The 26,236-nt window shown below is 56.7% G+C and overlaps 1 protein-coding gene across 6 annotated transcripts in view; it reads right to left on the bottom strand.

The window, feature by feature from the left end:
- The window catches only part of ADCY7 (adenylate cyclase 7), a 58,964-nt gene that overhangs the window by 14,732 nt on the left and 17,996 nt on the right, over positions 1 to 26,236 (bottom strand). For 5 of the 6 annotated variants that reach the window (XM_053906086.1, XM_053906085.1, XM_053906083.1 and 2 more), the window contains exons 2-10: positions 10,287 to 10,723; positions 8,365 to 8,568; positions 7,338 to 7,499; positions 6,451 to 6,600; positions 5,981 to 6,129; positions 5,060 to 5,171; positions 2,052 to 2,179; positions 1,723 to 1,881; positions 1,364 to 1,496 (exon numbers count right to left, since the gene is read on the bottom strand). In XM_053906086.1, the coding sequence (XP_053762061.1) occupies positions 1,364 to 1,496; positions 1,723 to 1,881; positions 2,052 to 2,179; positions 5,060 to 5,171; positions 5,981 to 6,129; positions 6,451 to 6,600; positions 7,338 to 7,499; positions 8,365 to 8,568; positions 10,287 to 10,457 (1,368 nt within the window). In that variant the 5' untranslated portion in view covers positions 10,458 to 10,723. Of the gene's footprint in view, positions 1 to 1,363; positions 1,497 to 1,722; positions 1,882 to 2,051; positions 2,180 to 5,059; positions 5,172 to 5,980; positions 6,130 to 6,450; positions 6,601 to 7,337; positions 7,500 to 8,364; positions 8,569 to 10,286; positions 10,724 to 23,332; positions 23,413 to 26,236 lie in introns of those variants that run through there. The other variant, XM_053906084.1, reaches the window with a different exon arrangement.

The raw sequence follows: 26,236 nt of genomic DNA, 5'->3' as shown, positions 1-26,236 counted from the left end.
GAAACTCAAGCTCACCTAGGAGCCCCGTGGTTGCCTGGCTGAGGCGGCGGCCCAGTGGGGCCGTGCCCACCGCTGGCCTGCAGGACCGGGGCTCTGCTTCATCGGCTCACAAGGCTCTCCGAGCACCTGCTCCACTGTCGGGAAGCACTCAAGGTGCAGGAACTGCAGCCTGGAGAAGAGGGGCCCCTCTGCCCCAAGGTGGCCCACGTGCAGCTCACGCAGACAGTAAATAAGCAAAGACGACAAACAGACGGGAGCATCTGAGCCCGCAGAGCGAAGAGGGCTGTGGGCAGACACAGCAGCAGTGGCAAGGGTCCTGGGTACAAAGAGCCTGGCAGTGGAGGGACAGGGGCTGAAGGGCTCTCAGGAGGGAGGGACGGGGTGGGTGGAAGAGGGTGGGGCCCAGAGCTGTGGGGTACAGGGTGAGGGGCCACACTGTATTCTATGACAGCCCCGGGTACCCGGAAAGAGTTTCCCCAGAAGCTCACTCAGCACCCATGGCCCACATTAGGGGAGGGGACTCTGCTGAGCAGTTCCCATCCCTGAGGAGCAGGAGGGCACCCCCTGGGGCCTGGGGAGGCTCACAGGCCGGCCCTCTGCTCCCCCACAGACTGTCGGGCCAGCTCTGAGGATGGCCAAGGCTAGAGAGAGAGGGAGCTGGAAAGAGCCTGTCGGGGCTGACATTCTTGAGCAAGTCCCAAGGATGATTCACCGAGGCCGCCAGACAAGCGGGCCTCCCGTGGCAGGAAAGAAGGCCTGTGTGGGCGCAGGGCAGGGCCAGGGCCTACCGGCCTTACGGCAGCCCAGCAGCTACCCCCGCCACGGGGTCCTGAGGAAAGTGGGGTCCCCCCCACCCCCCAGCAAGTGACGGCACCAGCCAGTTAGGCGGCCACTGGGGGGCAGAACCCTAGGGCTCCTGCCTAGTCCCACTTTCCTGACTCAGCCAAAGCACATTTTAAAAATGTGTCTTTTCAAATCGAGGAAATTAGTGACAACCCCCCAGAAAATAAGTAACAGCGACTATCATTTCTGGGACGTTTATGAGGTGCCCCTTTAAGGTGAGGGCCTCATTCAGACTAGCTCCTCCTCCTCCTGAGGTAGACACTGCTGTTATTCCAATGGCACAGACAAGAACACTGAGGCCCAGAGGCACTGGAGCCTAGAATGTACTCCGTGACGGGGAGCTCACTCCTACCCTGGGCAGGCTGCTACCCCACGTCTCCACAGCCTGGAAGAGAAAAGCACTCTCCCCTCCATGGGGATCTTCCCCCAGGGTGTGGACCCTCTCCCCCGCACAGCCCCGGCTCCCAGGGTCTCCTGAGCGAGGCCCTCCCGCCCGGCTGCTTCTTCTGAGCCCTCGTACCCGGGGGTCGATGACCAGGTAGGTGTGGATGTTCATCTCCTTCAGGTGGGGGTCCCGCTGCTGTCCGTGCCCGTCCTCCACCTCATACGCCTTGTCCAGGTGGTTCAGCGTGGCCTCTGTGATGTGCACCCGGCTGGGGGAGACACGAGTCAGAGCAGCAGGGCCCAGAGGAGGCTGGCGTCCGCCGGGGGGGGGGGGGGGGGGGGAGGGGTGCACCATGGGCGGGGGCCGAGCAGGCCAGAGCCCGGACTGGCTCCCCCAACGCGAGGTCACTGCTCCCGTCTCTGACCCCACCCTAAGCCCCCAACCCAGAGTTGGCCCACGGCCTCTGACCCCGCCACCGTCCCGCTGCGCCTCACCCAGGGACTCCAGCCGCCTCCATCCTGTTGGCCAGAGACACGTCGTGGGACCACACGTCGTACTGCCACTTGCGCAGCCCAATGACACCACACAGCACGTTCCCTGAGTGGATGCCCACACGCATGCTGATGTCCACACCTGTGGCCTCTCGCACCTGCCTGGGCAGAGCAGTCCAGTCACCCCATCCCAGCCAGGGCTGCTGAGGGACCCAGGCGAGCCACTTTCGCCCCGAGCCTCGGTTTCCTCAACTGCAAAGTGGTTCCAGTGCATTCCCTACCGCGCGTTGGGAAGCAGGACCCAGTGCCCCGGTTCCGCCCATGGTACCTACTTAATGGCCTCACACATGTCCAGCCCCATCTTCACACAGTTCCGGGCATGGGTGGGCAGGGATACGGGCAGGCCCGACACACAGTAATAGCAGTCGCCCAGGATCTTGATCCGCATACACTCATTGGCCTGCAGGGCAAGGCAAGCAGGGGCCTGGTCGGCAGATGGCTAAGAGCTGGGGTCCACACGTGCCAGGCGCCTCCCCATACTCTCCAGAGCGAACCAGACTCCTTCGTGGCCAGACGCTTCCTCTGGGGTACCAGCCACCAGTAGCCGCTTCTGGGCCTGACAAAAGGACTGGGGATACGGAGGACTCTCCAGAGGGAACCTCTAAGCAAGCATCAGGGGCCAGAGCGGGTATTACCAGGGATGGCCACCTGAGTGCCTCTGGGAGAGGCACTGTCTTTGCTTCATCCGGTCATGCAATGCTGAAATGTCCGTGAGCTCCCTGCCCCACCCCAGGCACTGGAACACACAGGGAGCAAAACAGACAAAACTCCCCACAACGTGGGGCTCACACACTAGCGGCAGTTAGACACTAAACTAGACATCCAGCGGTGAAAGTGCTAAGGAGAAAATGGAGGGCTAAAGGCTGGCTAACCTCCTGGAACACAGGTGTCCTCGGCCTCCAGATCTGGTGCCCGTCCCCTCCCATGCCCAGCCTCAGTGACCAGGTAGGGCACCATCCCTCCCATTCAGTCCCTGTACCAGCCACGCCTTTATGAGCAGTCCCTTTACTAAACCTTCTTCCAATGACCTCATTTGAGTGAGTGCCAGTTGTTTCCTGCTGGGCCCTGGCTGCCAAGGGATGGGAAGACAGTGGCTTTTCTAGAAAGCAGCAGGAACCTTGGAGAGGGCCTGGAGGCCCAGCCTGGAGACTCGGGCTCAGGGCTCCAGCCACCCTCATCTCCGCCCCAGACAAGCACAGCGCTGCCCTCTGGAGCTGGGCTGTCCATCAGGGACTTAGGGGAGCCCACATCCCCCAGGCTGATGCCCCACCCTGACACTTAGAAACCAGGGAAGTTAGGGGCCCCTGGGTGGCTCAGTCCGTTGAGTGTCGACTTCAGCTGAGGTCATGATTCATGGTTTGTCAGCCTGCGTCGGGCTCTGTGCCATCAGCTCGGAGCCTGGAGCCTGCCTTGGATTCTGTGTCTCCCTCTCTCTCTGCCCTTCCCCCGCTCACACTCTGTCTCTCTCTCTCTCTCTCTCTCTCAAAAATAAATAAAACATTTCAAAAAAATTAGACGATAAAAAATAAACCAGCGAAGTTGTGTATGTTGGGGGTGGTGGGGTCCTGAGCCCAGATGTGGTGCAGGTGCCTCTGGGAGGGTCGGCCCTGGCTCTCAGAAAGAGGGTACGGATCTGGAATCTGCTGATAGGACAGAAGTCTGGGACCAGCCCTGCCCAGGAACTAGACGCTCCAGCAGGAAGGCGTCCCTCTCCCCATCTGTACAAAGGACCTGCCTCCTGCGCCTGCCACAGAAGGCCACAAAGGACTGGAAACCCAGACCTTTGGCCCACATATGGCCCATCTACTGGGAACTCCCAACTGCTGGTTTAAGAGATGTCATGAAGGAAGGAGGCTCCTGAAGGAAGGCTCCAGACTAGACAGGCTCTCTGAGTCACTCAGTCCACAATACCCCGAGGGACAGTGCTCCAGGGCACCCCTGGCCAGTAGTGTCCTCCGGTAGTTCAGCCACCCCTCGTGGTGGTCATTCTCTAAGACAGAGGCCACTCCTGGGGGGCCAGTCCCTCCTAGAACAGAGCAGCTCTGACCATGAAAAAGTCCTCCTGCTGCGGGGCCCGAACTCACCTCCCATCAGGGTCCACACCACTGGTTCTCCACACACAGAGTCACCTGGGAGGCTCTTAAAATCTCTCCCAAGTGTGGGCACAGGTGCTAGCATTTTATTTAACCTTTCAACCTAATTCAGGTGTGCAGCCAGCATAGACAGCCTCGGCCTTCAGTGTTAACACTTGGGTCTCTCCTTAGTGGCCACCACTAAGCCCGTCTTCACCGGAAGCTGGCCCAGCTGCTCCCCAGGGCCCCCAGCTCCCTGCGCCCCTCTTCAAAGCACATAGCATATAGGCTGGGAGCAATCTGAGGGCAGGCCCAAGGCCCCCACTTGAGCTCAAGGCTGCCACTCGGCAGGTCTCGGGACCATTCGGTAAATTAACAAGTAACAGTACACACACACACACACACACACACACACACACACACACACACACGATCCCCCGACCCACAAATGTCTGTTCCCTGCCCCCTCCCCCAGTCCCAGTGCTGCTCGTGAAGATGAACAGTGATAGCCCAGCCCAGCCCTGCTTAGTCTCCAGACCTCTCCCTGCTCAGCTGTACCTGGGAGACCCTCCTCACCCCATACCCACCCCCACTCTGGCACCTGCCACATTCCCCAGGGTCCCCGGATCAAGTTCTCCTCATCTCAGCCCTAGGTCCTTGCATGTCTGACCCTGGGGCTTCGTCTCCCTCATCTTCTGTCCACTCACACTTCACCCTTGAAGTCCGTTCACTTCAAGGGCCCCCAGAGGCTTCCTTTTATTCCAACCTTTTGCACATGCTGTTCCCTCTGCCCAGAACCATTGCTTTTCCTCTTCAGGGTCTCTTTTTAGGTTCCTCAAACTCTAACGTGCACACGGTTCACCAGGGATCTTGTCAGAAGGCACCCTGTGGGTGAGGCCCAGCATTTTGCAAAGGCCTCCCAAGCTCCCTGGGGAGGCCTGCTTCTGATGCCCTCATGCGGTGAGATAGAGCCATCTCCTCCTCCAGGCAGCCCTCCTGAGCCCCTGTGCATCCCCCAACGTGTACTGGCAGTCTCCCCCCTGACCTCACACTCTGGGGACAGGATTCTGGCTGCCACCGCAGAGCCCTTGGAAGTGTTTGCTGACTGAATGCTACGATTCAGGCCTCCGCACACCCATGTCAGCACAGCACTGGGCACATGCCACCCGTGGGGACAAGAGGGGCAGCACAAAGGCCCACGGGCTCACCTTGGCGATCTGGTCGAACTTGCCGAAGAGCTCGTTCAGCATCACCACCAACTCTTTGGGGGAGCAGTCGCTGGCCAGCCGCGTGAAGCCCACGATGTCCGCATAGAGGATGCTGGGGGCAGGGGTGCAGCCGGAGGGTCAGAGCCAGGTCCCTGGAAGCCCCTGAGCACCCGCCAGCCCTGAGCCCAATCACCCCGGCCACTCCTCAGCCTCCGTAGGGACAGGAGAGAAGCTCGGGGCCATGAAGAGGAATTAACGTTCCAGAGGCTTAGTATTAAGGCAAAACGCAGCAAGCCCCAGAGTCACAGGGCCATCGAGAACTGTCATCCCCAGGCCCCCATCACTGCAGACCACAGGATGGTGCTCTCACAGGCGCCTCAGAATGCCCTCCTCCCTCCCCACCTTTGCACAGACTTCAGAACAAAGCCTGCTGGTGAGACGAGACTCCGTGCTCCCTCAAGCCGAGCTCCACACCCGACACTCGACACATACACACTACCCTTGTAGGGCTCCCATTCCACAGATGAGCAAACTGAGGCTCTGGTTAAGGCCCGCTTCGAAGCCAGAGCTTCAGTTTGCACCAGATCTCCCAGCTCGAAGTCCGTGAGTTCCAGACCAGCTCACACACAACCTCACTGAGGTTGGTGCATTCAAATAAGATTCTGGAGCCGCTGTGAATCTGCCAAAGACGGCTGTCAGGACCAGGGGACTTCGCCTCTTTTTAGGGGGGCCTGTGCCCCCTTGCGGATCACCTGGAAGGACCCCTCTCTTCCTAAAGGCCCCACTTATGTGCAGAGCTTTACAATTTTAGGGGGCTACTGGATCTCTCCCGACACCAATCTGGTCTGATCCGACCCCTGGGGAGACAAATGGGGAGACTGAGCTCAGATTCACCTCCCCCAAACCCCCTGTGGGACCCACCTGACGTTCTGGTGCCGCTTGACGTACAGGCTGTGGAAGTTGTTGTCGGGCATGTAGCGGCGGTCCCCGCGCTCCTTGAGCCGCTCGATGATGGCCAGCTTCATGCCCATGGAGATGTGGGCGGGCAGCACCGACAGCAGCAGGTTCTCCTGAGCACCGGTGGAGGACAGGCAGGGGGGCTTGAGGCCCCAGCCTAGGTGACTGGCCTCTGTTTTCTCTACGTTCCTTCCTGCTTTGCCTGGCGCACCCTCCATCTCCGCTGGCCTGTGTCCTGCCACCAGCCTCCCGTGTCCCCAGCAACCCCCAGGGGCGAAGCTTGCATGGGTGTCCAGTCATGCGGCCCATGCTCACACTGTTCAGTGAGTGTCTGACATCCACCGAGAAAGGACACAGGGCGTGGGGCCTGGGAGACAGCCAGGCAGGGCCGGGGAGGACCGGGCTGTGGCTCTAGGGGGAGGCAGGGTCCACACCTGCTGACGCTTCTTGACGCGCAGTTTACGACGGATCTGGATGCACTTGACGGTGTAGGTGAAGAGGTCTCGGGAGGCGTCCTGCATCTGGTGCTTGTGGAAGGCGCCCGTGAGATTCCCACACAGGAAGATGACAGCGTTGGCCAGCAGCTGAGGGCAGGCGGAGGGCAGGCTCAGTATATGGCTTGGCCTGTGCCCTCGGGCTACCAGCCCCCTCAGCAGGCTAGTGATGGCACCCCAACCCCATTCTCGGACTTTTGTCCCACTCGGGCTGGCACCCTTCCCAGACAGGCAGGGAAACTGAGGCCCAGACAGGTGCTGGTCCTCTAGAGTTACTGTGACGATTAGACCAGGTCTCAGGCTGGGGACCCCGAGACCAGGGAAGCAGAAAGGCATCATCTCAGCTCGGCCCAGAGGACAGTCACAGAAGGCATGGCATCCCGACAGGTGCCCAGAGCTCTGGCTTCTGTCTCCCAGAGCTGACACCAGGCCTGGTCAGAGGAAAATACCTCTGCTGGCCACCACTAACTGTGAATGTTTCACTCAGTGCAAAGACACAAGACAGGGTGCCCAGGGATATGCTCCCAGCCCTGTCAGCACGGGACTCTGCAGGTGACGCTGAGCTACACAGCTGGACTGGAGAAGGAGGGCCGGATCGTCAGGGGCACCACAGGCCAGCAAAAAAAGGCCACAGGGCATGGCCCTGCCCAGGGGGCCGGCTTCCCCAGCCGACTGAGGGAAAGCCTAGCCTGGAGGCCATCTGTCTGCAAAACAGGGTGCTGAGGCCTCAGGACCAACTCGCCCACACAGGTCTCCGCCGCCCTCGGGACCAAACCACAGCCCCTGCCTCCACCTGCCCCACTCCTGGGCCCCTGTGCACACCTCACCTGCAGCCCTGCACGGACACTGGGCGTCGTGAAGGCCTCCATCAGAGCCCCGATCACGAGGAGGTGGGAGATGCTGGAGACTGCCCCCGCCACGACGGCCCCCTGCATGCTGAAGGGCAGCAGCGTGTACACCACGAACACAATGAAGAGGAAGAAGGGCACCTGGGGGCAGGGAATCGTGAGGCTCAGGGACTGGCCCCACCGCCCCCGCCCCAGGACACAGCCCCAGACCGAGCTGACATCAGGGCCCCTGCAGTCTCTATTCTTCTGCGGATGGCCCCCAAAACCCGAATCCTGAGCCCCCAGGGCGGCCCCTTCCCCTCCCAGTGGTGAGGGACAGTGACAGACTTGCAATAGAACGAGAAAAAGCTGAATTCTGCTTCTGGGTCAGACCCAGACAACAGTATCCATCACTTCCTATGAGCTGATTTATGATCTGGCGCCGAGGCCAGGCCTCCCCAGAAGTCAGACTCAGGCCCTCGTGGTCGAGGGAATTCCCGCCTGGCACCCACTGCCGGGGCTCTCCCTCCACAGGAATGGTGATTGGCAAAAGGCTGGGGCAGGGTCGGCTCACTGGCCGCCCCCAGCAGATCAGCCCAACCTGGGGATGGCCCGCCTGGGAATGAAATGGCACAGGGGAAAACAGAACAGAGGGCAATTGGGACCCGGCCATCCCACTGGAGCCCCGGGACTGGCGCCCCCAGCCTTTCCTGGCACACGGGCCCGTTTGTGCCTGTCTGCCTCTCTGAGCTGGAGTTGTGTCATTTCCAACCAAATGAGGGTCTGCCTGCAATGCTCCAGCCAGACATTCACAGGGACACTCTTCCCAGTTCAGCCATCTCTCCAGCTCAGAGAGCTGACAGGGGCCCAAGATCAGCCCGGGGCCCACCCTATGTCACAGACCCATGGCCCGTGGCAGGAGGAAGGCCCAAGGCCAGCACACTGAATGCAGGCACGAGTTTCTGGGTGCACAGCTGGGTGGGTGCATCCAGCCCCTGGGGACACCAGGGTCCCCCCACCCTGTTACCTGTGCCCCCATGTGGGTTGTCTTTATCCATGAGTCGAACACCAGCACATAGCCCAGCATCATAAGGCAGACCCAGATGAGCAGCGCCGAGGCCCTGAGCCACCGCCGGACGAGGCACTCAACATAAACCAGCACGTAGAGAACCACAAACACAGCAAGTGTGAAGAAGGTCGTCCCCAGGACAGTCTGGTGTCCAGAGGGGTCCTGGGCAGGGCAAACATACACAGAAATGCCTCAGCTTTCCCCAGTGAGGCACTGCCTCCTCCAGGAAGCCTGCCAGGCTAGCCTGTCCAGCCTGCCCCGAGCAATGTCACCTGTGTTCTCCACACGGGTGACATCTATGCTCCATCTGAACACCAAGCTCTTCCTTACCTTTGGGCTTTGTGCTGTCTTGGCTAAGGTTGCCTTCACCACCATCCTTCACCAGTCACTTCCTGTGCAGCCCTGAGATCCTGCACAGCCCAGCCCTGTGATGCTACCACTCCCCAACCCCTCCCTGTCAGGCCTCCTCTGCTTCCAGGGTGCTCTGTGAGGACCTGCGGGGGACAGATAGCACCAGAGTGCAGGAGCAAAGCCGTGGAAAGCCTCCTGGAGGAGGCCACTGCTCCTGTCTGTTACAGAATGAATGGAGGTTAGGAGCAAAGGCTGACCAAAGGCGTCCCAGACAGGGGAAGAGCTGGAGCAAAGAGACAGAAGTGTGACACTGGAAGGTGGTTGACAGGAAAGGAGAGTCACAGCTGGGACAGCACCTGGTTTCCCCCAGGAGCCCCTAAGCTCCACGGGCACAGAGGCTGATCTGGGGGCCAGCATACAGTAGGTACTCAGTAACCATTTGCTGAATGCAGAAACCAATGTCCTGCGGTTTCCAGCCACAGATACAGGCAGCACCGACAGTGCACCCACTGAGTGCTGGCTGCTGTACCCATATCACCCTGATAACACCCTGTAGTCTCTGAAGTTTTCTTCTAGAACTCTGCTGCTGCATACAGTGGCTACTAGCCATGTGTGGCTATTCAAGATTAATTTTACACCAGGGGCGCCTGGGTGGCTCGGTCAGTTAAGCGTCCAACTTCAGCTCTGGTCATGATCTCAAGGTTTGTGGGTTCGAGCCCTGTGTCTGGCTCCATGTTGACAGTGTGGAGCCTGCTTGGGATGCTTTCTCTCTCCTTCTCTGTTCCTCCCCGACTCATGCTTTCCCTCTCAAAATAGATGAATAAACTTAAAAAAAAAAAAAAAACAAAAAAAAAACTCAGTTCCTCAGGGGTACCTGGGTGGCTCAGTTAGTTAAGCATCCAACTCTTAGTTTTGGCTCAGGTCATGATCTCTCGGTTCATGGGATTGAGCCCTGCTTCAGGCTCTGCAGTGCTTGGGATTCTCTCTCTCCCTCCCTCTCTGCCCCTACCGTGCTGATGCTCTCAGGAAGGAAGGAAGGAAGGAAGGAAGGAAGGAAGGAAGGAAGGAAGGAAGGAAGGAAGGAAGGAAGGAGGGAGGGAGGGAGGGAGGGAGGGAGGGAGGGAGGGAGGGAGGGAGGAATTAATTTACTTTTTTAAAGCTTCTGTTCCTCAGCCACACTAGCCACGTCTCAAGAGCAGTGGCCGTGGTGGGGCAAGGCCTAGGTCAGAGATGACAGCAGGGGCGTCTGCCTCAAGACCGGGGTTGAGAAGGACTCTGAGGCCAGAGAAGGAGTGCTGGGAAAAGGGAGTCATGACATGCGAGCTGTCCCAGACCTAGGTCTTCCGTAGAAGTTTACTTTGGAGAAAAGGAGTGTAGTTTACTTGGCCAAATGAATGTAAGCTCGCAAAGCACCCCAGACTTCAAAATTAAATTAAAATTAAAAGCCTAACTATGCTCCCGAGCACGTCACAGATGCAGAGCGGCAGAGCCGGGCCCCGAACCCGCCGTGGGCCGGCCGCCTCACTCACCCCGCAGACGAAGGCGATGACGATGAGGGCGACGCAGGCAGTGACAGCCACCAACAGGAGCGTGAGCAGCAGCGGCCCGTGCTGGCTGGTGAGACGGTACTTCTCGTAGAGCACGTCCTGGTTCGGGCCCTCCTCGCCCTCGTTAAGGAAGTAGCGCCCCTTGGCCGGCATCTTCCCCCCGAGGCCCACCCGCCCGGCAGTGCCCTCAGGAGACCCCACGGCCTGGGGAGCATCTGTCTGCAGACACCCTCCCTGGTGGGCCTAGGCCTCTGGCCTCTCGGAGCCTGGCAGGCGGGGCTGGGCAGGGGCCTCCTCAGCAGGCAGCCGCGTGGGCCACACGGGGCCCGCACCGCTCCGCGGCCAGGCCGGCTCACAGCACCACTGGCCTCTTCCTCTGCATCCGGGCTGGGCTGACCAGACACATGGGGTCCTCAGCTCTGCGGAGACACAAAGCAGACCCGGGTCTGAGTCATCAACCTAAACCCACACCTAACTCCTAGGTCCCGTTTCAGGCTCTGCACACAGGGCTGGTTCCCTGTGTTTCCCAGGACTGCAGCAGCCACTAGCCACACGTGACTATTTAGAGTTAACTGGGTTAAAAATGAAATTAAGGGGCGCCTGGGTGGCTCAGTAGCGTAAGCTGGTTTCAGCTCAGGTCATGATCTCACAGTTCGTGAGGTCGAGCCCAGCGTCAGGCTCTGTGCTGACAGTGCGGAGCCTGCCTGGGATTCTCTCTCTTCCTCTCTCTGTGCCACTCCCTCCTGCTCTTTCTCTCTCTCTCAATTTCTTTAAAATGAAATTCAACGTTCAGTCCAGCTGTCACACCAGTCACATTTCAAGTACTCAAAAGCCACACACGGCTAGTGGCTATTATATCCGGCAGCACAGATAAAGAGCATTTCTATCATCTAGAAACTTCTACTGGACAGCACTACCCTAACAGTTTGACTGTTTGACTTGCACAGGGAGGTGGAGGTCTCTGATCCATCCCAGCGAATTCTGTGTAGGGCGTGAGGCAGGGATCAGCCTTCATCCCTTTCTTCTACATGGGCATCTGATGACCCCAGCAGCTTCTGAAGAAGCCACCATTCTCTCCTCAAGGAGTTCAGTGCAGCCACCTTTGTGATAAGTCAGGTGACCATGCATGTGGGGTCTGTTTGCAGGTCCTTGCCCAAAGACCACACCCACCCAACTACTGGGGCTTTGTAGTGCGTTCTGTGTCTCAGACCCCCACACCTGCTACACCCAGACCCTCCCCCTTGCGTTCATGTTACATTAAGCTTCCACGAAAGACTGCCTTTTTTAAACACATTTTTTAAGTTTCCACCTACAAGAATTTGAAAAGTTTGCAAGCTCCACTTCGTAGAAAAGGAGCCCAAACCTCAGAGAGGGAGCACAGCGGACCCTTTATGGCAAAATTGGGAGCAGATGCCAGGCTTGCAATGCTCAGCCCAGATGGACTCCCTCTTTCCCAGCACCATTCATTCATTTGTTTATTCATTTATTCCAAAAAGGCAGTTAATTGTGCCTGTGGCCCCCTAGGCCCACTACGTACCTCCCGTGTGCCAGGCAAGCTCTCTCTCCCCCTGGAACGCCCAGTCCCCAAAGAGAGAAAGTTACCCAAAAAGGTGCAATCCCTACATGCAGGGGCTGAGGCCTGCGGGCAGCTGCCATATTCCCAGCGGGAACCCTGTGTCACAGGAGCAACCCTGGACCAGGAGTCCAGGCTCCCAGCATCCTCCAGGCCTGCCTGCGAGACCGGAACCAGGACAGGGCTGGTGGCAGAGGGCAGGGAGGAGGTAAGAGGTGGGAAGGCTCAGGGCAGTCACGAAGGGCACGAATGGCCACTGGCAAAAGCTGTGAAAGAAAGAGTCCAGAGCCCCTACAGGTAGAAGAGCAGGGTGCCCAGAGTCCCTGTGTCTGAGCAAAGCCCCCTAGTGAGTACCCACCTGGGATCCAGGAGCCACCTCAGACCCTGGTTGGGCCCACCAAAGAGCCCAAAGCGCTTAGGCAAGTTACAAAGCTGATTTCTACACGAAATTCTGATTTATGAATGAGGGCGGCTAATTTAAACGCTGGAGCCGTGCCACCCACTGGTTGACAACCTCTAAATCTAAACCAACCACTCTTTACTCCACACGGAGTGTTTCTGGAGTATTAACCACGTATGCCTCGCCCTATGTGGTAGGGTTTACAAAGCAAGATCAGGTCCCCACCCTGAGAAGCCCCCACTGCAAAGCTCCCCTAAACCAGCTCTTTGCGGTCACAACAGCAGAAACACTGTCAGGCCAGGTGCCCACACCCACATTTTCACTCCCAAGTTCATGACTTGCAAAGGCCAAGGTGGTACAGCCATTTTACAGATGCAGAACGGAGCCCAGAGAGGTCGAGTGGCTGAGCTGCTTGCCAGAAGGGCTGGGATTCAAAGCCGGGTCTACCCGCTCCCGAACGAGGGCCCTGGCCCGACCTTTCTGTCTCGCTGAACTGAGCCCTGTGAGCAAGGGCAGCTCCCGGGAACTGAACCACAAGTGCACACACTGCCCATCTCTCTGGCCGGGCACCAAACTCCAGTGCCTCGGGACTGGACTGACAGGCTGAGAAACCCCAAACACCACGGGGCCAGGGCAACGTCTCCCTGCAGCTGCTCTAAACCCCAGGCAAAGCCCTCAGACCAGAGCTGTGGGGGGCCAGGACACGCATGCGCGCGCACACACACACACACACACACACACACACACACAGCACCTTTCACCCCACTACTGACCTGCCTATCCAGGCACACGAAGCCCAGCTGAGGCAGGGGTGAAGAGAGAGGAGCACTTGGAGGGTTTCCCGGGGAAAGGGGGGGAACCCTCGCCTGGTAAACACCGCTCTTGGGGATCTAATTAGGCCACTTCCTGGGCAATGGCAGGCGGGCAAGGGCGTGGACAATAGCCCTGGACACAGGGACTTCGGCCCATCCAGGGACCGGGTCCCACTCCTGGAAGAGCAAAGCAGGGCAGGGCTGGGAGGAATGACCGTGTTTATCGCTCCTGGTCAGAGGCCTGGGAGCCAAAGGCGGCATCTCCAAAGGCCAGCGGCTCCCTAGAAGCAACCCCCCCAAAGCTGGACACAGAGGCCCCCCCTACCAGGGAAGGCTTCAAGGCCTTTCTGCCCATTCACCAGTTCTTCTGCTGGTCACTGACAGCTGGCAACTAGGAGGGCCCCACAGAGGCCCTGAATGAAGAAACTCCTTTGCCAAGCCTCCAACAAATGACCCTTGGCTCACCCACCTCAGTGACGGGTAGCTCATCGCCTCTCGGGCGGTCTCCTCCAGAAGTGAGCACTCCTTCTGGCTGTAAGGCCCACCTGAGGCCAAGTGAAGCCGACCCCCGTCGCTCCCTCACCCCCACCCCAGTAGTTCTGTCCCAAGTCCAAAGACACCAACAGCAGAGACACTCATATGGGACAGTCGAGGTCCCTTTACCTGGAGGAAGCAGAGCCCAGGGGTCAGACCTCACGATCACCCTGGTAGGGGGAATAGGGCAAGCAGCCCATTTTACAGTGGAGGGGACCCCCAAGGTCCAGTTGGGAGGGAACATTATTTCTTCTGCTGCTGGGATTGTCTCTCCCACTTCAGTCCCTTGGCTCAGGGGCCACGTGAGCCGGGCTGGCTCATCATCATTGTCCCTCTCAAGCCCCAGTGACTGGTTTAGGGACAGTCATGTGACCACAACCCTCTGAGAACCCTCTTTGGGACTTCTGCTGACCCACCGAAAAGAGATACTCTCTTTTGCTGGTGGCCTACAGCTGCTGGTGGCCACTGGAAGTCACCACAGGAGACGGCCCAGTGAGAATGAAGCCGACACAGAAAACTGGAGAGAGACAGAGACTTGAAAATACCCCCCGAGCCCCTGGATCCAGCTGTGCCTGAAGTTCAAACAGCCTCCAGATATTTCAATCACACGGGACAATCATGCCTTTTTCGGGTAAAGCCAGTTTGTGCTTCTGTCACTTGCAACCAAGAGGCCTTCTGCCCCAGTTTACTGTATCTGGGAAACCCTCATGGTCTCCTGATGGGTCCAGGGTCAGGGGGCAGAGTCCCATGTAGCTCAGAGGCAAGAGCGGGTGCCCGCAGATACGACTGGCCCCAGCTAGGCCTCCTGGAAGGGGGCTGGGCCAAGGAGGGGAACTTCCCTTGCCCATACCTCTGTCACCACATCCCGGACTCCACAGCCCAGAGCCAGCCAGGCTGCACGGGACCCGGTCCAGCAGGAAGCTGGGGCAATGGGCCTCCCCACATCTCCTCCAGTGGCCTCCAGAGACTCCCTTCTGTGGGATGAATTAGGGAGCCCCGGGGCATACTTGCATAGAAATGGATACCAAAGGAATCAACCTCACTCCCCCAAAGCACTCCTGTTGGGCCCTGCGCTTCCCACAGCCCTGTGCCCCATGATAGAGGGGGGTGGGCAATGCCATCAACAAAGTCTACCATGTACTTACTGCGTGCCCAGCGCTGGGGGCTCAAACTCTGCACACCCGCCCCGCAGGGCAGTATGACTACTGCTTCCATTTTATGAACGTGGGAACACAGAGAGGTTCAGTCATTCTCCTGAGGTCACACAGCTAGTAAAAGAGAGCTGGGATTTGAATACAGGCCACCTAGGCTCACCTCTCATCCTGCCCAACACTCTCACGGTGCTGACATCCCCAGAGCCCATAACCTCTCAAAATGCTAACCCCTTCCTGCCCTCCCCTCTCAAAGCCTAGGACCGAGGGTGGGAGGAGGCAAAGTGTACTCCATCAAGGTTCCTCCATCTGCCTTGAAGAAGTAAAGTCAGAAAGCCACGTCAGGAAGCCTCCTCTAAGCCAGCAAGATCCAGGAGCACCTCTTCCTACAGGAAGCCCTCCAAGCTACCCACACACACCTTCTCCTCCTTTTCCTACAACTGAGGCAGGGCTGTGGTCTCCTTGCCAAATACTGACTGGGGGCTCCAGGTTCCTCAGCCAGAAGAACCGCCGGAAATAGGGAGGCTGGGACCTCAAATTATGAGTACAAGACCGGGCCCTTTGGGGTGCTCAGGATATCCTTCCCCAGCAGAACTAGCTGATCCCACAGCACACTCAATGCTACCACACCCCTTGGGGAGTTCTAGCCCACCTCCAGCTTTCACAGACACGGACAGGGCACCCACTTCCTCACCCAAGCCGCACTGGCAGGAATCCCCGCCTGGCTTCCTCTGGCCCTGCCCAGCAGGCCTCAGAGCTGCACAGGGCCTGGGGCCCCGGTGGCCTCAAAAGGAGGAAGTGGGGGCTTTGGGGTGTGCGGGAGGGGCAGGCAGGCGTGAGGAGAGGCCCCACCTCGGCCCCTTGGGCTCAGTCCCTGCACCCAATCCAGCCTGGGGTCCATGATGCTGCAGCCCAGAACCCACAGACACAGTCTTAGCCTCCTCGGCTAGCCCAGCACTCAGCTTGCTCCACGGGCTGTGTCACAAGCAGATTTTTATTTGCTGGGGGTGGGAGGGGGGGGTCTCATGTTAGGGCATCTCCCTCAGGAGACCCAGAGTTTTGTGAAGGGGACCCAGAGGGTGCTCTGCCTGGCAAAGTCCCGGCATAAAGGGGCACCACCCAAGAAACCTCATGGGACCGAGGGATTTCAGCCTGACTGCCATGCACGCCCTCCCCTCCACCAACACCAGAGCCGAGCAGCCCTCAGGCCTCTCCCCCTCCACACCATTGCTCACGCAGGGCCTGACCTCCCTCCCCACGCAGGTCTCTCCCAGGCCTTCCCAGAGTCCTGCCAACGGTCCCATCTGTCAGACATCCCAGCACCTGCCTCACCAAGGTGAGCCAGGATCTGTCGTGGTAGGATCTGTGTCTATATCCTGCAGCTGGGCCCTGGTCATTGCATGTAGACCAGACGGAAGGACAGACAGATGGATCGATGGACCCACGGATGAACCAACCAGCTGGAATCTTGAACGAGGCAGAAAAAGCAGGGGAAAGCAAACAGGGCAGCTTTGGAAGAAGGAGGGAGAGCCCATCAGGGCAGAAGGAGGTGAGGGGCACCTGGGTGGCTCAGTCGGTTCAGTGTCCGCCTTCAGCTCAGGACATGATCTCACGGTTCACGAGTTTGAGCCCCTCATCGGGCTCTGTGCTGACAGCTCGGAGCCTGGAGTCTGCTTCAGATTCTGTCTTTGGATTCTGTGTCTCCCTCTCTCTCCGCCCCTCTCCCACTTGCACTTGGTGTCTCTCTCTCTCTCTCTCTCTCTCTCTTCCTCTCTCTCAAAAATAAATAAACATTAAAAAAATAAAAATAAAATAGAAGGAGGTGAGAACATGAAGGAAGTGTGTCCCTGAGAATGGGAAGTGCTGGTCAAGGAAACACAGGTTCAAACCCCAGCTCTGCTCCCATGGCCATACGTCCCAGTCACTCACACTCTGAGCCTCAGTCCTCCTCATTGGTAAACTCGGGTGCTGATACCCAAGTCGTGGGGAAAAGTGAGGTGCAGGTCATGATGGCCAGCAGGCTGTTTGCAAGGACAAAATAGCAAATGAGCCCAGAAAGAAGGCTGTTTCCAGAGCTGAGGAAGCCCATGGAGTCCAAATAGAAGAGACAGAGGCATGAAGCAGGCAGGGTCCCCCCACGAACCTTCTAGTTCATCTTGCCACCTCCTGGTGACAGCCCACAAGGCCACGAAGCAGGGGCAAAAGCCAAAGTGCCCAGTGATGTGAGCCCTCCAGCCAGCCCCGCTCCCCATCACGCTTCCCCAGGACCCCCAGGCTGACTTTACACTAGCTCCCAGGGTCCACAGGCTACCCATCAGTCTCGGATCCAGAAAGTCCAGCTCTGCCACCAACCTGCTCTGTAACCCTGGGCAAGTCCCTTGCCCCATCTGGGCCTCGGTTTTCCTTCTTGCAAAGGAATGGATCTGTCAGACCTCTGAGACCCGGAGCTGGGCTGGGCTGGGCGTGGCGTCTGAATCATAAAATGACAACAAGCCTAAGGGGACAGTCTGGGTGTTGTCACCTGGCCCCAGAGGGCTTATTCTAGGGGTGGGGTAGGGATTATTCTTTGTACCTGAAATCCTCCCTGCCACTTCTCCTGTGGATTAAGTCTCAGCATAGTCAGTGTCTCCTTTAAAATACAAATGCTTCATTCACCCCTTACCTCCCAGGCTCCAGCTGGCAGGAAATGAATTTTGCTATCTCCTATGCCGATTTGAATGATGGTTAGTAACTGCCCGGGGAAAAATCGTCCATTCATTCATTCATTCATTCGTTTATTCATTCACCTTGAGAGAGATCCATGCATTCATTCTTTTAATGGATGTACACTAGCACCTTCTATGCGCCTGGCACCAGGCCAGATGCCAAGAGGAAAGTATGCTCCAGGCACAAGTTCCCCGAAGGCAGAGACCTCAATGCCGGCCTCTCCCAGGTGTCTGTACAGAGTGGGGGTCCATGCAACAGTGCTTATTAACTAACTAACCAATCAACCAAGGATTGCTGGAAAGAACATTTTCCCTGGCTCTTGCCTGAAATCCCACCGTCAGTGATTCATTCCCAAAGTTAAGCACTGCCCTCACGAAGCTCCCTCCTTAAAATGAACACACTTTGGGGGCACCTGGGTGGCTCAGTCGTTCAACTCTTGGTTTTGGCTCAGGTCATCATCTTAGGGTTCATGAGTTCGAGCCCCACATCGGGCTTTGCGATGACCGTGCAGAGCCTACTTGGAATTCTCTCTCTCTGTCTCTCTCTCACTCTCTTTCCCTTTCTCTCAGAATAAACTTAAAACATTTTTTAATAAATAAAATAAAATAAAATGAACACACTTTCATGCCCCCATTCAACACATTTCTGACCTCTTTCCTATTTATAAGGAAGGACAGAAAGGGCTAGTCTACAGGCACCTTACCAGGTGCCAGTCCTGCCCAGGCTGGCAGGACAGAGGTCTAGCCACTGACTTCACACTTTGCCCAGGGCCCCACCCAGACAGCCAGTGGTGAGGAGGCATGAACAGGGTTGGGAGATAGGGGACGGGATCCATTTCACAAAGCCATAGATATACCCCAGAGTAACCACTGAACTGGAGTGAGCAAGAAGGATGCAACTACCCTGCCAGTATCCTGTTTAAAGAGACAGCAGAGCCCAGAGGAGAGAGAACAAGCTGGAGTCATAATTTATACCAAGATGATTTCCAAAGAGAGCAAGAAACCATGAAAGAATGTTCATACAGTGCTGTAGTGGGTCAGTCCTTTCTGACCTGACACAGAAAAGACTAATCAACTCCCATTACATTTAAAAAAACTACTCCAGGGGTGCCTGGCTGGCTCAGTCAGACCAGCATGCCACTCTTGATCTCAGGGTTGCAGGTTTGAGCCCACTCTGGGCATAGAGCTTACTTAAAAACAAATGAGTAAATAAACTTATTAAAAATCTACTACATTAGGGGTGCCTGGGTGGCTCGGTCGGTCAAGCATCTGGCTTCAGCTCAGCTCATGATCTCACTGTTCCCAAATTCAAGCCCTGCATCAGGCTCTGTGCTCACAGAGCCTGTTTCAGATTCTGTGTCTCCCTCTCTCTCTTTCCCTCCCCTGCTCACACACTCTCTCTCTCTCTTAAGCTATTAATAGCAAAATCAAAAGATAAATGAGAAATTAGGGAAATATTTATAACTCTTATCATAAGGAGCTAACCTCTCTCATATGTAAAAAGTTCCCACAGATCAAAAAGAAAAAGACCAATTAAAAAAAAAAATGGAAGAAAGGTATGGATAGAAAGTGCACAGAAAGGTAACACAAATGGCTGTTAAACATTTAGGAAGAAGCTAACCTCACCCGTAATAAAAAAAAAAAAACACCACAAATTAAAACTACTACGGAAAATCATTTTTACCTATCCAATTGGCAAAGATCAAAGCATTTATACGCAACACAACAGGCAGTCACACAGCCTTGGCAGGAGTGATTCAGCATAACCCCCGGGGTGGGGCTGGCGATTTAGTCGTATGTAACAAAATCACTCCTGCACACACAAACCTTTGATGTAGCAAAAGTCCTTCAAGTAATTTACCTTACAAACACTTTCACAGATGTAAAATGACACATGTACAAGATTATTGTTGCAGCATTACAATAACAAAAGAAGATGGTGTGTCTGCCAGTTAGGAGATAGCGAAATAAATCACAACGCACCCTTCCTGTGGAATACTACGCAGCCGTCAAAAGGGTGCAGCCGTGTGAACTGAGCTGTCCCAGGGTGTTCTGTGAAAAATCCACATGGCAACAGCAGTGTCTGGAACGGGTAATGCCTGAACCAGGATACAGGATAACCAAAACTGATGCTTTGGTGGAATGAGTGAACCTTCAGTTTGTTTCTATTGTCGTAATGCAGCTTGTGCAATTAAAAGGACGTTCTTGGGGAGCGCGTGGGTCAGTCAGGCGTCCGACTTTGGCTCAGGTCATGACCTCATGGTTCGTGAGTTCAAGCCCCACATCAGGTTCTCTGCTGTCAATGTAGAGCCCACTTTGGATCCTCTGTGTCCCTCTCTCTGGCCCTCCCCTCACTCTCTTTCTCTCTGTCTCTCAAAAATAAATATTAAAAACAAACAAACAAACAAAAACAGAAGTTCTTGGGGTGCCTGGGTGGCTCAGTTGGTTAAGCATCTGACTCTTGGTTTCAGCTCAGGTCACGATCTCACAGATCGTGGGTTCAAGCCCCACGTTGGGGTCTCCACAGACAGTGCAGAGCCTGCTTGGGATTCTTTCTGTCTTCCTCTCTCTCTGCCCTTTCCCTGCCCACACGCTCACTCACTCTCTCTAAAATAAACAAACATTTTTTAAAAGTTCTTAATACAAGATGCAAGATCTACTGCATACATAGTGCCTACAGCCAACAATACTATATTGTACACTTCAAATTTTTCCTACGAGGGCAGATCTTACGTTGAGGGTTCTTATCACACTACTACGACTAGTACTACTAGGAGTAATAATAACAATAATAATAATAAAGGGGGCAAAAAGAAACTTTCGGAAGTGAGGAATAAGTTTATGACAGATTGTCATGATGGTTTCAGAGAGGAATACTTATCTTCAGCTTATCGGCTGCATATATTAAATATGCACAGCTTTTTCTACGTCAATCATACCTCAATAAAGTGGTTTTAAAAATAAACTAAACACGTGAGGCAACTGGCTGGCTCAGTTGGAAGAGTGTGCAACTCTTGATCTTGGGGTTGTGAGTTCAAGCCCCACGTTGGGTGTAGAGACTACTAAAAACACAAATAAATAAACTTTAAAAAATAAACTAAAAAATAAAGACTCTATTAGAAAAATTCAAGGGCAACAGAAGGTGACTGATAATTAAAGGGACGCGTATACAAACATGGAAAGACACGTTCCTGGCATCTTTATTGGCGTGGGGGTGTGTGGATCTACATACATAAGTATGTATGCAAATACATAAAAAAATAGAACCTGTTTACCGGGCGCCTGGGTGACTCAGTTGATTTCGGCTCAGGTCACAATCTCACTGTTCAACACGGAGCCTACCTGGGATTCTCTCTCTCCCTCTCCCTCTCTGCCCCTCTTCTGCTCATGCTCGCTCTGTCTCTCAAAATAAATAAACTTAAATAGAACTTGTTTTAAGAAAAATAAAGGAAGGAAGGAAGGCAGACAGACAGACAGACATCCGTCTCAGGCCCATCAAGTGTCAGTTGCACACCCCAGAGAGTTACTTCTCATCTCTGTGCCTCAGTTTCCTCATTTGAAAAAAGGGAGACTAAGTTCTGACCCTGCAGGGCTTTGAGAGGATTCAATGGGGGTAAGGCACGCAGGGTGTCGAGGCTCCACCCGACACAAAGTACCCAAGTCGAGATAACAAGTATTACCAAGTTGGCAGAAAGGGCTGTGGGGTCTGGAAGGCAGGGAGCGGGGCACCTGCCCCTTCCCCTCCCCGGTGACCCAGTCGTGAGCTCCGGCCCCCTACTCTGCCCTGGGAGTGGCCTAGCCTAAAAGTGGTCAGCACCTAAAAATTGCTACCTGGGGCCCTGAGCAGCGACAGGGGCTGACGCCCCGGTGGGGTGCCTGGCGGGGCCTGGACAGAGAGGCGGTCCAGCCACCCAACCTGGGCCCTAGGGGAGGTGGACAGTGTAAGAGAGAACTGCCATCTGGCATCCCAGGCAGCATGGGGACCCCACCCCAAGCCTTGCAGGCCTGCTTCAAGGAGAGAAAGCAGAACACCTGCCCTCAGGACAGGCTCTGCAACCTCTGAACCCAACTAGAGAGACTCCCAGCGGCCTCTGGCCTCCCTCCTCTGAGAACCTCCACCTCAGTGAGCGCCTGTCAGGAACAGGCAGGGGCAAGGCCCATGCAGCCCATCCCCCCTCAGCCCATCCCCCCCAGGGTGGGGGTGGGGGTGTGGGTGGAGCTGCTCTCACTCTGTTTCCAGCTGGGGGCGGACTCTGGAATCCTAACCTACTTGTTCAAAGCCCCCTGGCTGAAAAGCAGGAGAGCTGGAATTCAAACCCAGACCTGCCCTACTCCAAGGCTCCAGCTCTTTCTTAACCCTCCGTCTACATTTCCTGAGGCGTGCTGCCCACCAGCAGAGCCACGAAGAGCTACACACACATGGCCAGCCCCACCCACACTGGACTCTGGTCACAGGCAGTGCAGGGCTTGACATTCTCCTCCTCCTCCTTTAAAGAGTCCCTGTATACATTAGCAATTAAAGGCTCTGAGAAGTCCTGCAGAAAAGAAACCTGCTGAGTTAAACACAGCTAAACATTCCCCGGTCTGTTTGGTTCAAGGGACCCTTTTTTGCATTAATTTCCAATGAACTCCTTTTGGGAAATGCTGACTGTGGAGTCTCGAAGATAGCTCAGAGCTCCTCACTAGGCAGCTGTGGCCCAGAGAGCCAACTATCTTCCCCTCTCCTGACAGCCTGGGGAGCTCCCTCTGGCTGGGGGCCCCGCTCTCCCACCTCTACCCGACCCTGGGTTGGGCTGGATGGACACACAAGGGAAGGACAAGCCAGTGCAACTGCTTGTGGGCCAGGGGACCAGCCCTAAGCTTGGCCTCTGGGGTAGGGGTGAAGGGAAGATGGGAAGAAGGCCTGGATGCACAGCGCCCTCCTTCAGGCAGTTTTAAGTTGGGGAGCAATCTGCCCTGCGGAATTGAGAAAGCAAGAAAGTGCTCTAAATACCAACCAGGAAAAGACCCTCCTGCGTCTCTTGGCCATGCTTCCTGCCTCTCTCAGGCAATGCAGGGAAGTAGCCCACCTGCCAGAGGCAAAGCAGTGCAGGGGACAGAGCCCTGGGCCGAATGTCAGGAGACCCAAGCTAGAGTGGGAGCCTTTACCCACTCTGGTCCGGTCCCACTGAGACTAGCAAGCTGGCCACAGAGAGGTCAGTGGGAAAACCAGACAGTAAGACATCCTTGCCCAGAACTCAGCAGGCCATGCTGGAGGGGCCATGGCCTCCCCCAGCCATCCATGGAGCCCAACAAGACATCACTGTCTAGTCTGGGCCCCCGAAGCCACTGCCTCATCCACAGACCCTCCCCCCCATGTGGCTCCCACAGCACCAGACAGCAGAGTGCCCGGCTCTAATCCAAAGTGCTGAGATCCCACTTCCTCAAGGCTTCCTGAGAACCTGAGCGAGGCCAAGGGGGCACGTGATGGGCAGGGGGGGTTGCCTGGTGAGAGCCCAGCCCAGAGCCCGGAGGAGCCCTTCTGCAGGGGAAGCAGGCCTAGCCGACCTCCCTTACCCTCAAACCACAGGCTGGCCTCTGTAACTACACCCACACGGGGGGCTCAGGAGACCCTCCCTACAGTTCAGTTGTCCCTAGAGCTAGGCCCCCCACTCCTGGTTACTTACTCCTTCCTGCCACAAACTCCTGCCTTCCAGAGCCAGGCTCTGGCTGGGTACGGGAAGCCGCTGTGATGGATCCCCAGTCCATAGCAGCCCCATGCACCCCTAAACACAAGCTTCCCCTTGGGATAGCCTGCCAGAGCTTCTTGCACCTGTCTGGGTCCCCAAGAACACCAAGCCCAGTTGTGCTCACCCCCTGGCCAAAAACCTCCTCCAGGGCTTCCAGAGGCCTTCTTCGCGACTGCACAGTTTGACTTATTTCAGTTCCCCAAACAAGCCCCACCCTCTTGTCTCTAGGCTCTGGCCGCTTAAAAGCACAGCCTACCTCCCCACCCCGAAAACTCCCTCTGCCTGGCAAACTCCTGCCCAACCCTTCAGAGCCAGGCCCAGCCACCACCTTCCACAGGAGGGCTGCCCAATTCCCTCCTAATCTGGATTCAGTGCCTGGCTCTCCCTTCCCAGTGCCTGTGTCCGAAACACAGGACACCTGGCCTGTCACTGCCCGGCTACCTGATGCCTCCCCCAAGGCTGACGTGTGGCTACTCATTGCTCAGCTTCCAAAATCTGACACCTGCCTGGTACACAGGGGACACTTAAACCCAAGCCCCATGGACTGAGACAAATACAGCCCATGCTGAGCAGGCACTGGGGGCTGGTCCCAACCCCGGTGTCCCTGTCCCCATCTGCATGAGCTCGGGCAGGTCACCTGCCTCTCAGCCTGGGTTTCTCACCTGAGCAGTGGGGAGCTTGCCAGTTTATTCTGGACGTGAAATGACCTCATGGCTATAAAAACTCCTCCTAAATCCAGAAACTTCACACACTTAAGGGGGCCAAACTTGTGCTACTTCAACGACAGGAAAGCAACCCCCCCCCCCCGCCCCACCCCCCACCGCCGTGGTGCCCGTGCTCCTCCATCCAACAAGTGCTCACTGAGCCCCTGCCCACTCCAGGTACCAGGTGACAGGCTAAGGCCATGATAAGCAAGGTCCCTTGGAAAGCGTGTGTTGTCGGGGAAGAGGAGACACATGCAATAAATGAGCCACATGAGGAAGAGAAATGCTAGGATGGGCAAGGAGCAGCCTGGGGCTGAGGAGTCAAGAAGGCAGGAAAGCCTCAGGGACCAAACATCAGAGGCGCTGTGTGACCATGGGCACATTCATTAACCTCTCTGGGCCTGTTTCCTCACTCAAAGAATGGGCTGGTAATGGTACCTAATGCTCAGGGACTTCACAGAGAGGCTAGTACACAGGGTCTGCCATCAGGTGGGGTCACCCCAGTGGCTCCAAACACAAGTTGGGGTGGGGGGGGGCGGGCAGCCTGAGAAACCTTGATTGATATCAACAGGCACTGGGAGACACCCTATAAATCCCGGGGTCCTGACACCCCCCCCCCCAAAGGTAGCCCTTCCCTTGCTCCCCTGCCCAGAAAGCAGGGCCAGACAAAGGATGCAGAAGTGCTGGTCCCTGCCCTGGGCACTACCTGGGCTAAGGCACCCCCTCCCCGGGGGGCCTCAATGGTGGCTCCAGGGAGTCTGGGTGTTTCAAAAGAGGATGCCTCCCCATTAGTCTGGGTCCCCCATTAAAGCAGCACCTCCAGCTGACTTCAAAGGGCTCCTCCTCCCCGAGCCAGATGGGGCCCGAGGGAGACAGGTGTGGGAGGCCGGGAGCAGGGACTGGCAGAGCCAGGAAGACCCTGGCACACACTGGCAGGGGATGTGCAGGAGTGGGGGGGGCAGCCTGACTACTGCAAAGATGGGGAGGCTGAGGCTAGGTGGGGGAGACAGGTGGCCCCTCGTCCACATCCCCACCACTTAATGAGGCGTGAGGAAACCGTGCCTCAAACAGAGCTCTGATCAGGAAAATGCACACCAGCCCCAAAGCTGTGAAGCCCGTTGGGGCTGTTTTCCCATCTGTGCAGGGAGGGGCTGTGCCCCATGCTCCTGGGCCTCTCCCTGCTCAGCCAGCCAATGACACCAGGAGCCATCCACCCAAGTCAGCTGGTCCCAGAAGCAGTGAGACTGAGCCACTAACCAGGGGCAGGAAAGGTCCCTGCAGGGGATGGCAAGGGCCGAATCCTAGAAGACAAAGAGGTCCCCACCAGCATATTCTGGGTCCTAAGAGGTGGTTGGTGGCACTGCCTACTACATGCATCCCCTGGGGGCCTCTTGTTCCCTTGAAGCCAGGCCTGCTGTGCTGCAACCCCAGGAGGACACAAGCTCCTCCCTGGGCCATGAGTACTTCTGTCCAGGAAGAAGAGGGAGGAGGTAAGCCTGGGGGGCCAGGTACATGTCTGAGAACTGGAGTACCCACGACAAAGACCTCAATTTGTTTCTTTTCCTTTGGGCACAGTCACGGGTAAATGCTTCCAGTGGTTGCTGTAGGGAGGGGTACACACAGGGGAATAACAGGGAGAACGGACAGAGGAGGGTGCCCCCGGTGTCCCCTGGCACCGGCACCGACGGGGGGATTTTCACCTCCCGGGCGGAGGGAAAGCTGCCAGGCGACTGACTCCAGAGCAGACCACTTGAGCCTCCTCAGCCCCCGAGCTTGAAGACCCCGAGGAGGGGGCCTCCACATGGGTGACACGGGCCAGGATGGGGTATGAGGTAGGGAAGCCCTGAGCAGAGGGGCTGCATGGACAAAGGGCAAGAGAGAGGCAAGCAGCGTGCTGACCCCAGAGTACACGAGAGGCCACGAGAGGTGGGACTGGACCAGCACGGTGGGCTGGGACCAGAGGACCCCAGAAGCCAGGAGAAGGGGTTCAGATGTGACACCAGACGGGAGAAACTGGTCAAGTGTGTGCATCGGAGGAACCCAGGAACCCCACAAACCCCTTCTCCAGGGCTCAAGGTCGGCCATCCTACCCCATCTGGACTGTCGGTTTCCCCTCCCATACAGCACTTGGCTGGTGCTCAGGCAATGCCCTGTCTGTCAACGTGATCAGCAGATGGTGGGAGAAAGGATGACCTAGTATCATGGGGAGGAGGGTCACCAAAGAGGAACTGAGCCCACCTCTGACCCAAGTCTCGCCCTACCTCACCCCAGCGCCTAGAGGGCTTCCAGGGGAACATCAGGGAGTGGAAGGTGCTTCAGCCCAG

The sequence above is a fragment of the Panthera pardus genome, unplaced genomic scaffold, assembly GCF_024362965.1.
Source record: "Panthera pardus isolate Hobbes unplaced genomic scaffold, ASM2436296v1 HiC_scaffold_18, whole genome shotgun sequence".
In the NCBI taxonomy this organism is placed as follows: Eukaryota; Metazoa; Chordata; class Mammalia; order Carnivora; family Felidae; genus Panthera; species Panthera pardus.
This window is presented reverse-complemented; position numbering and strand designations above follow the sequence as displayed.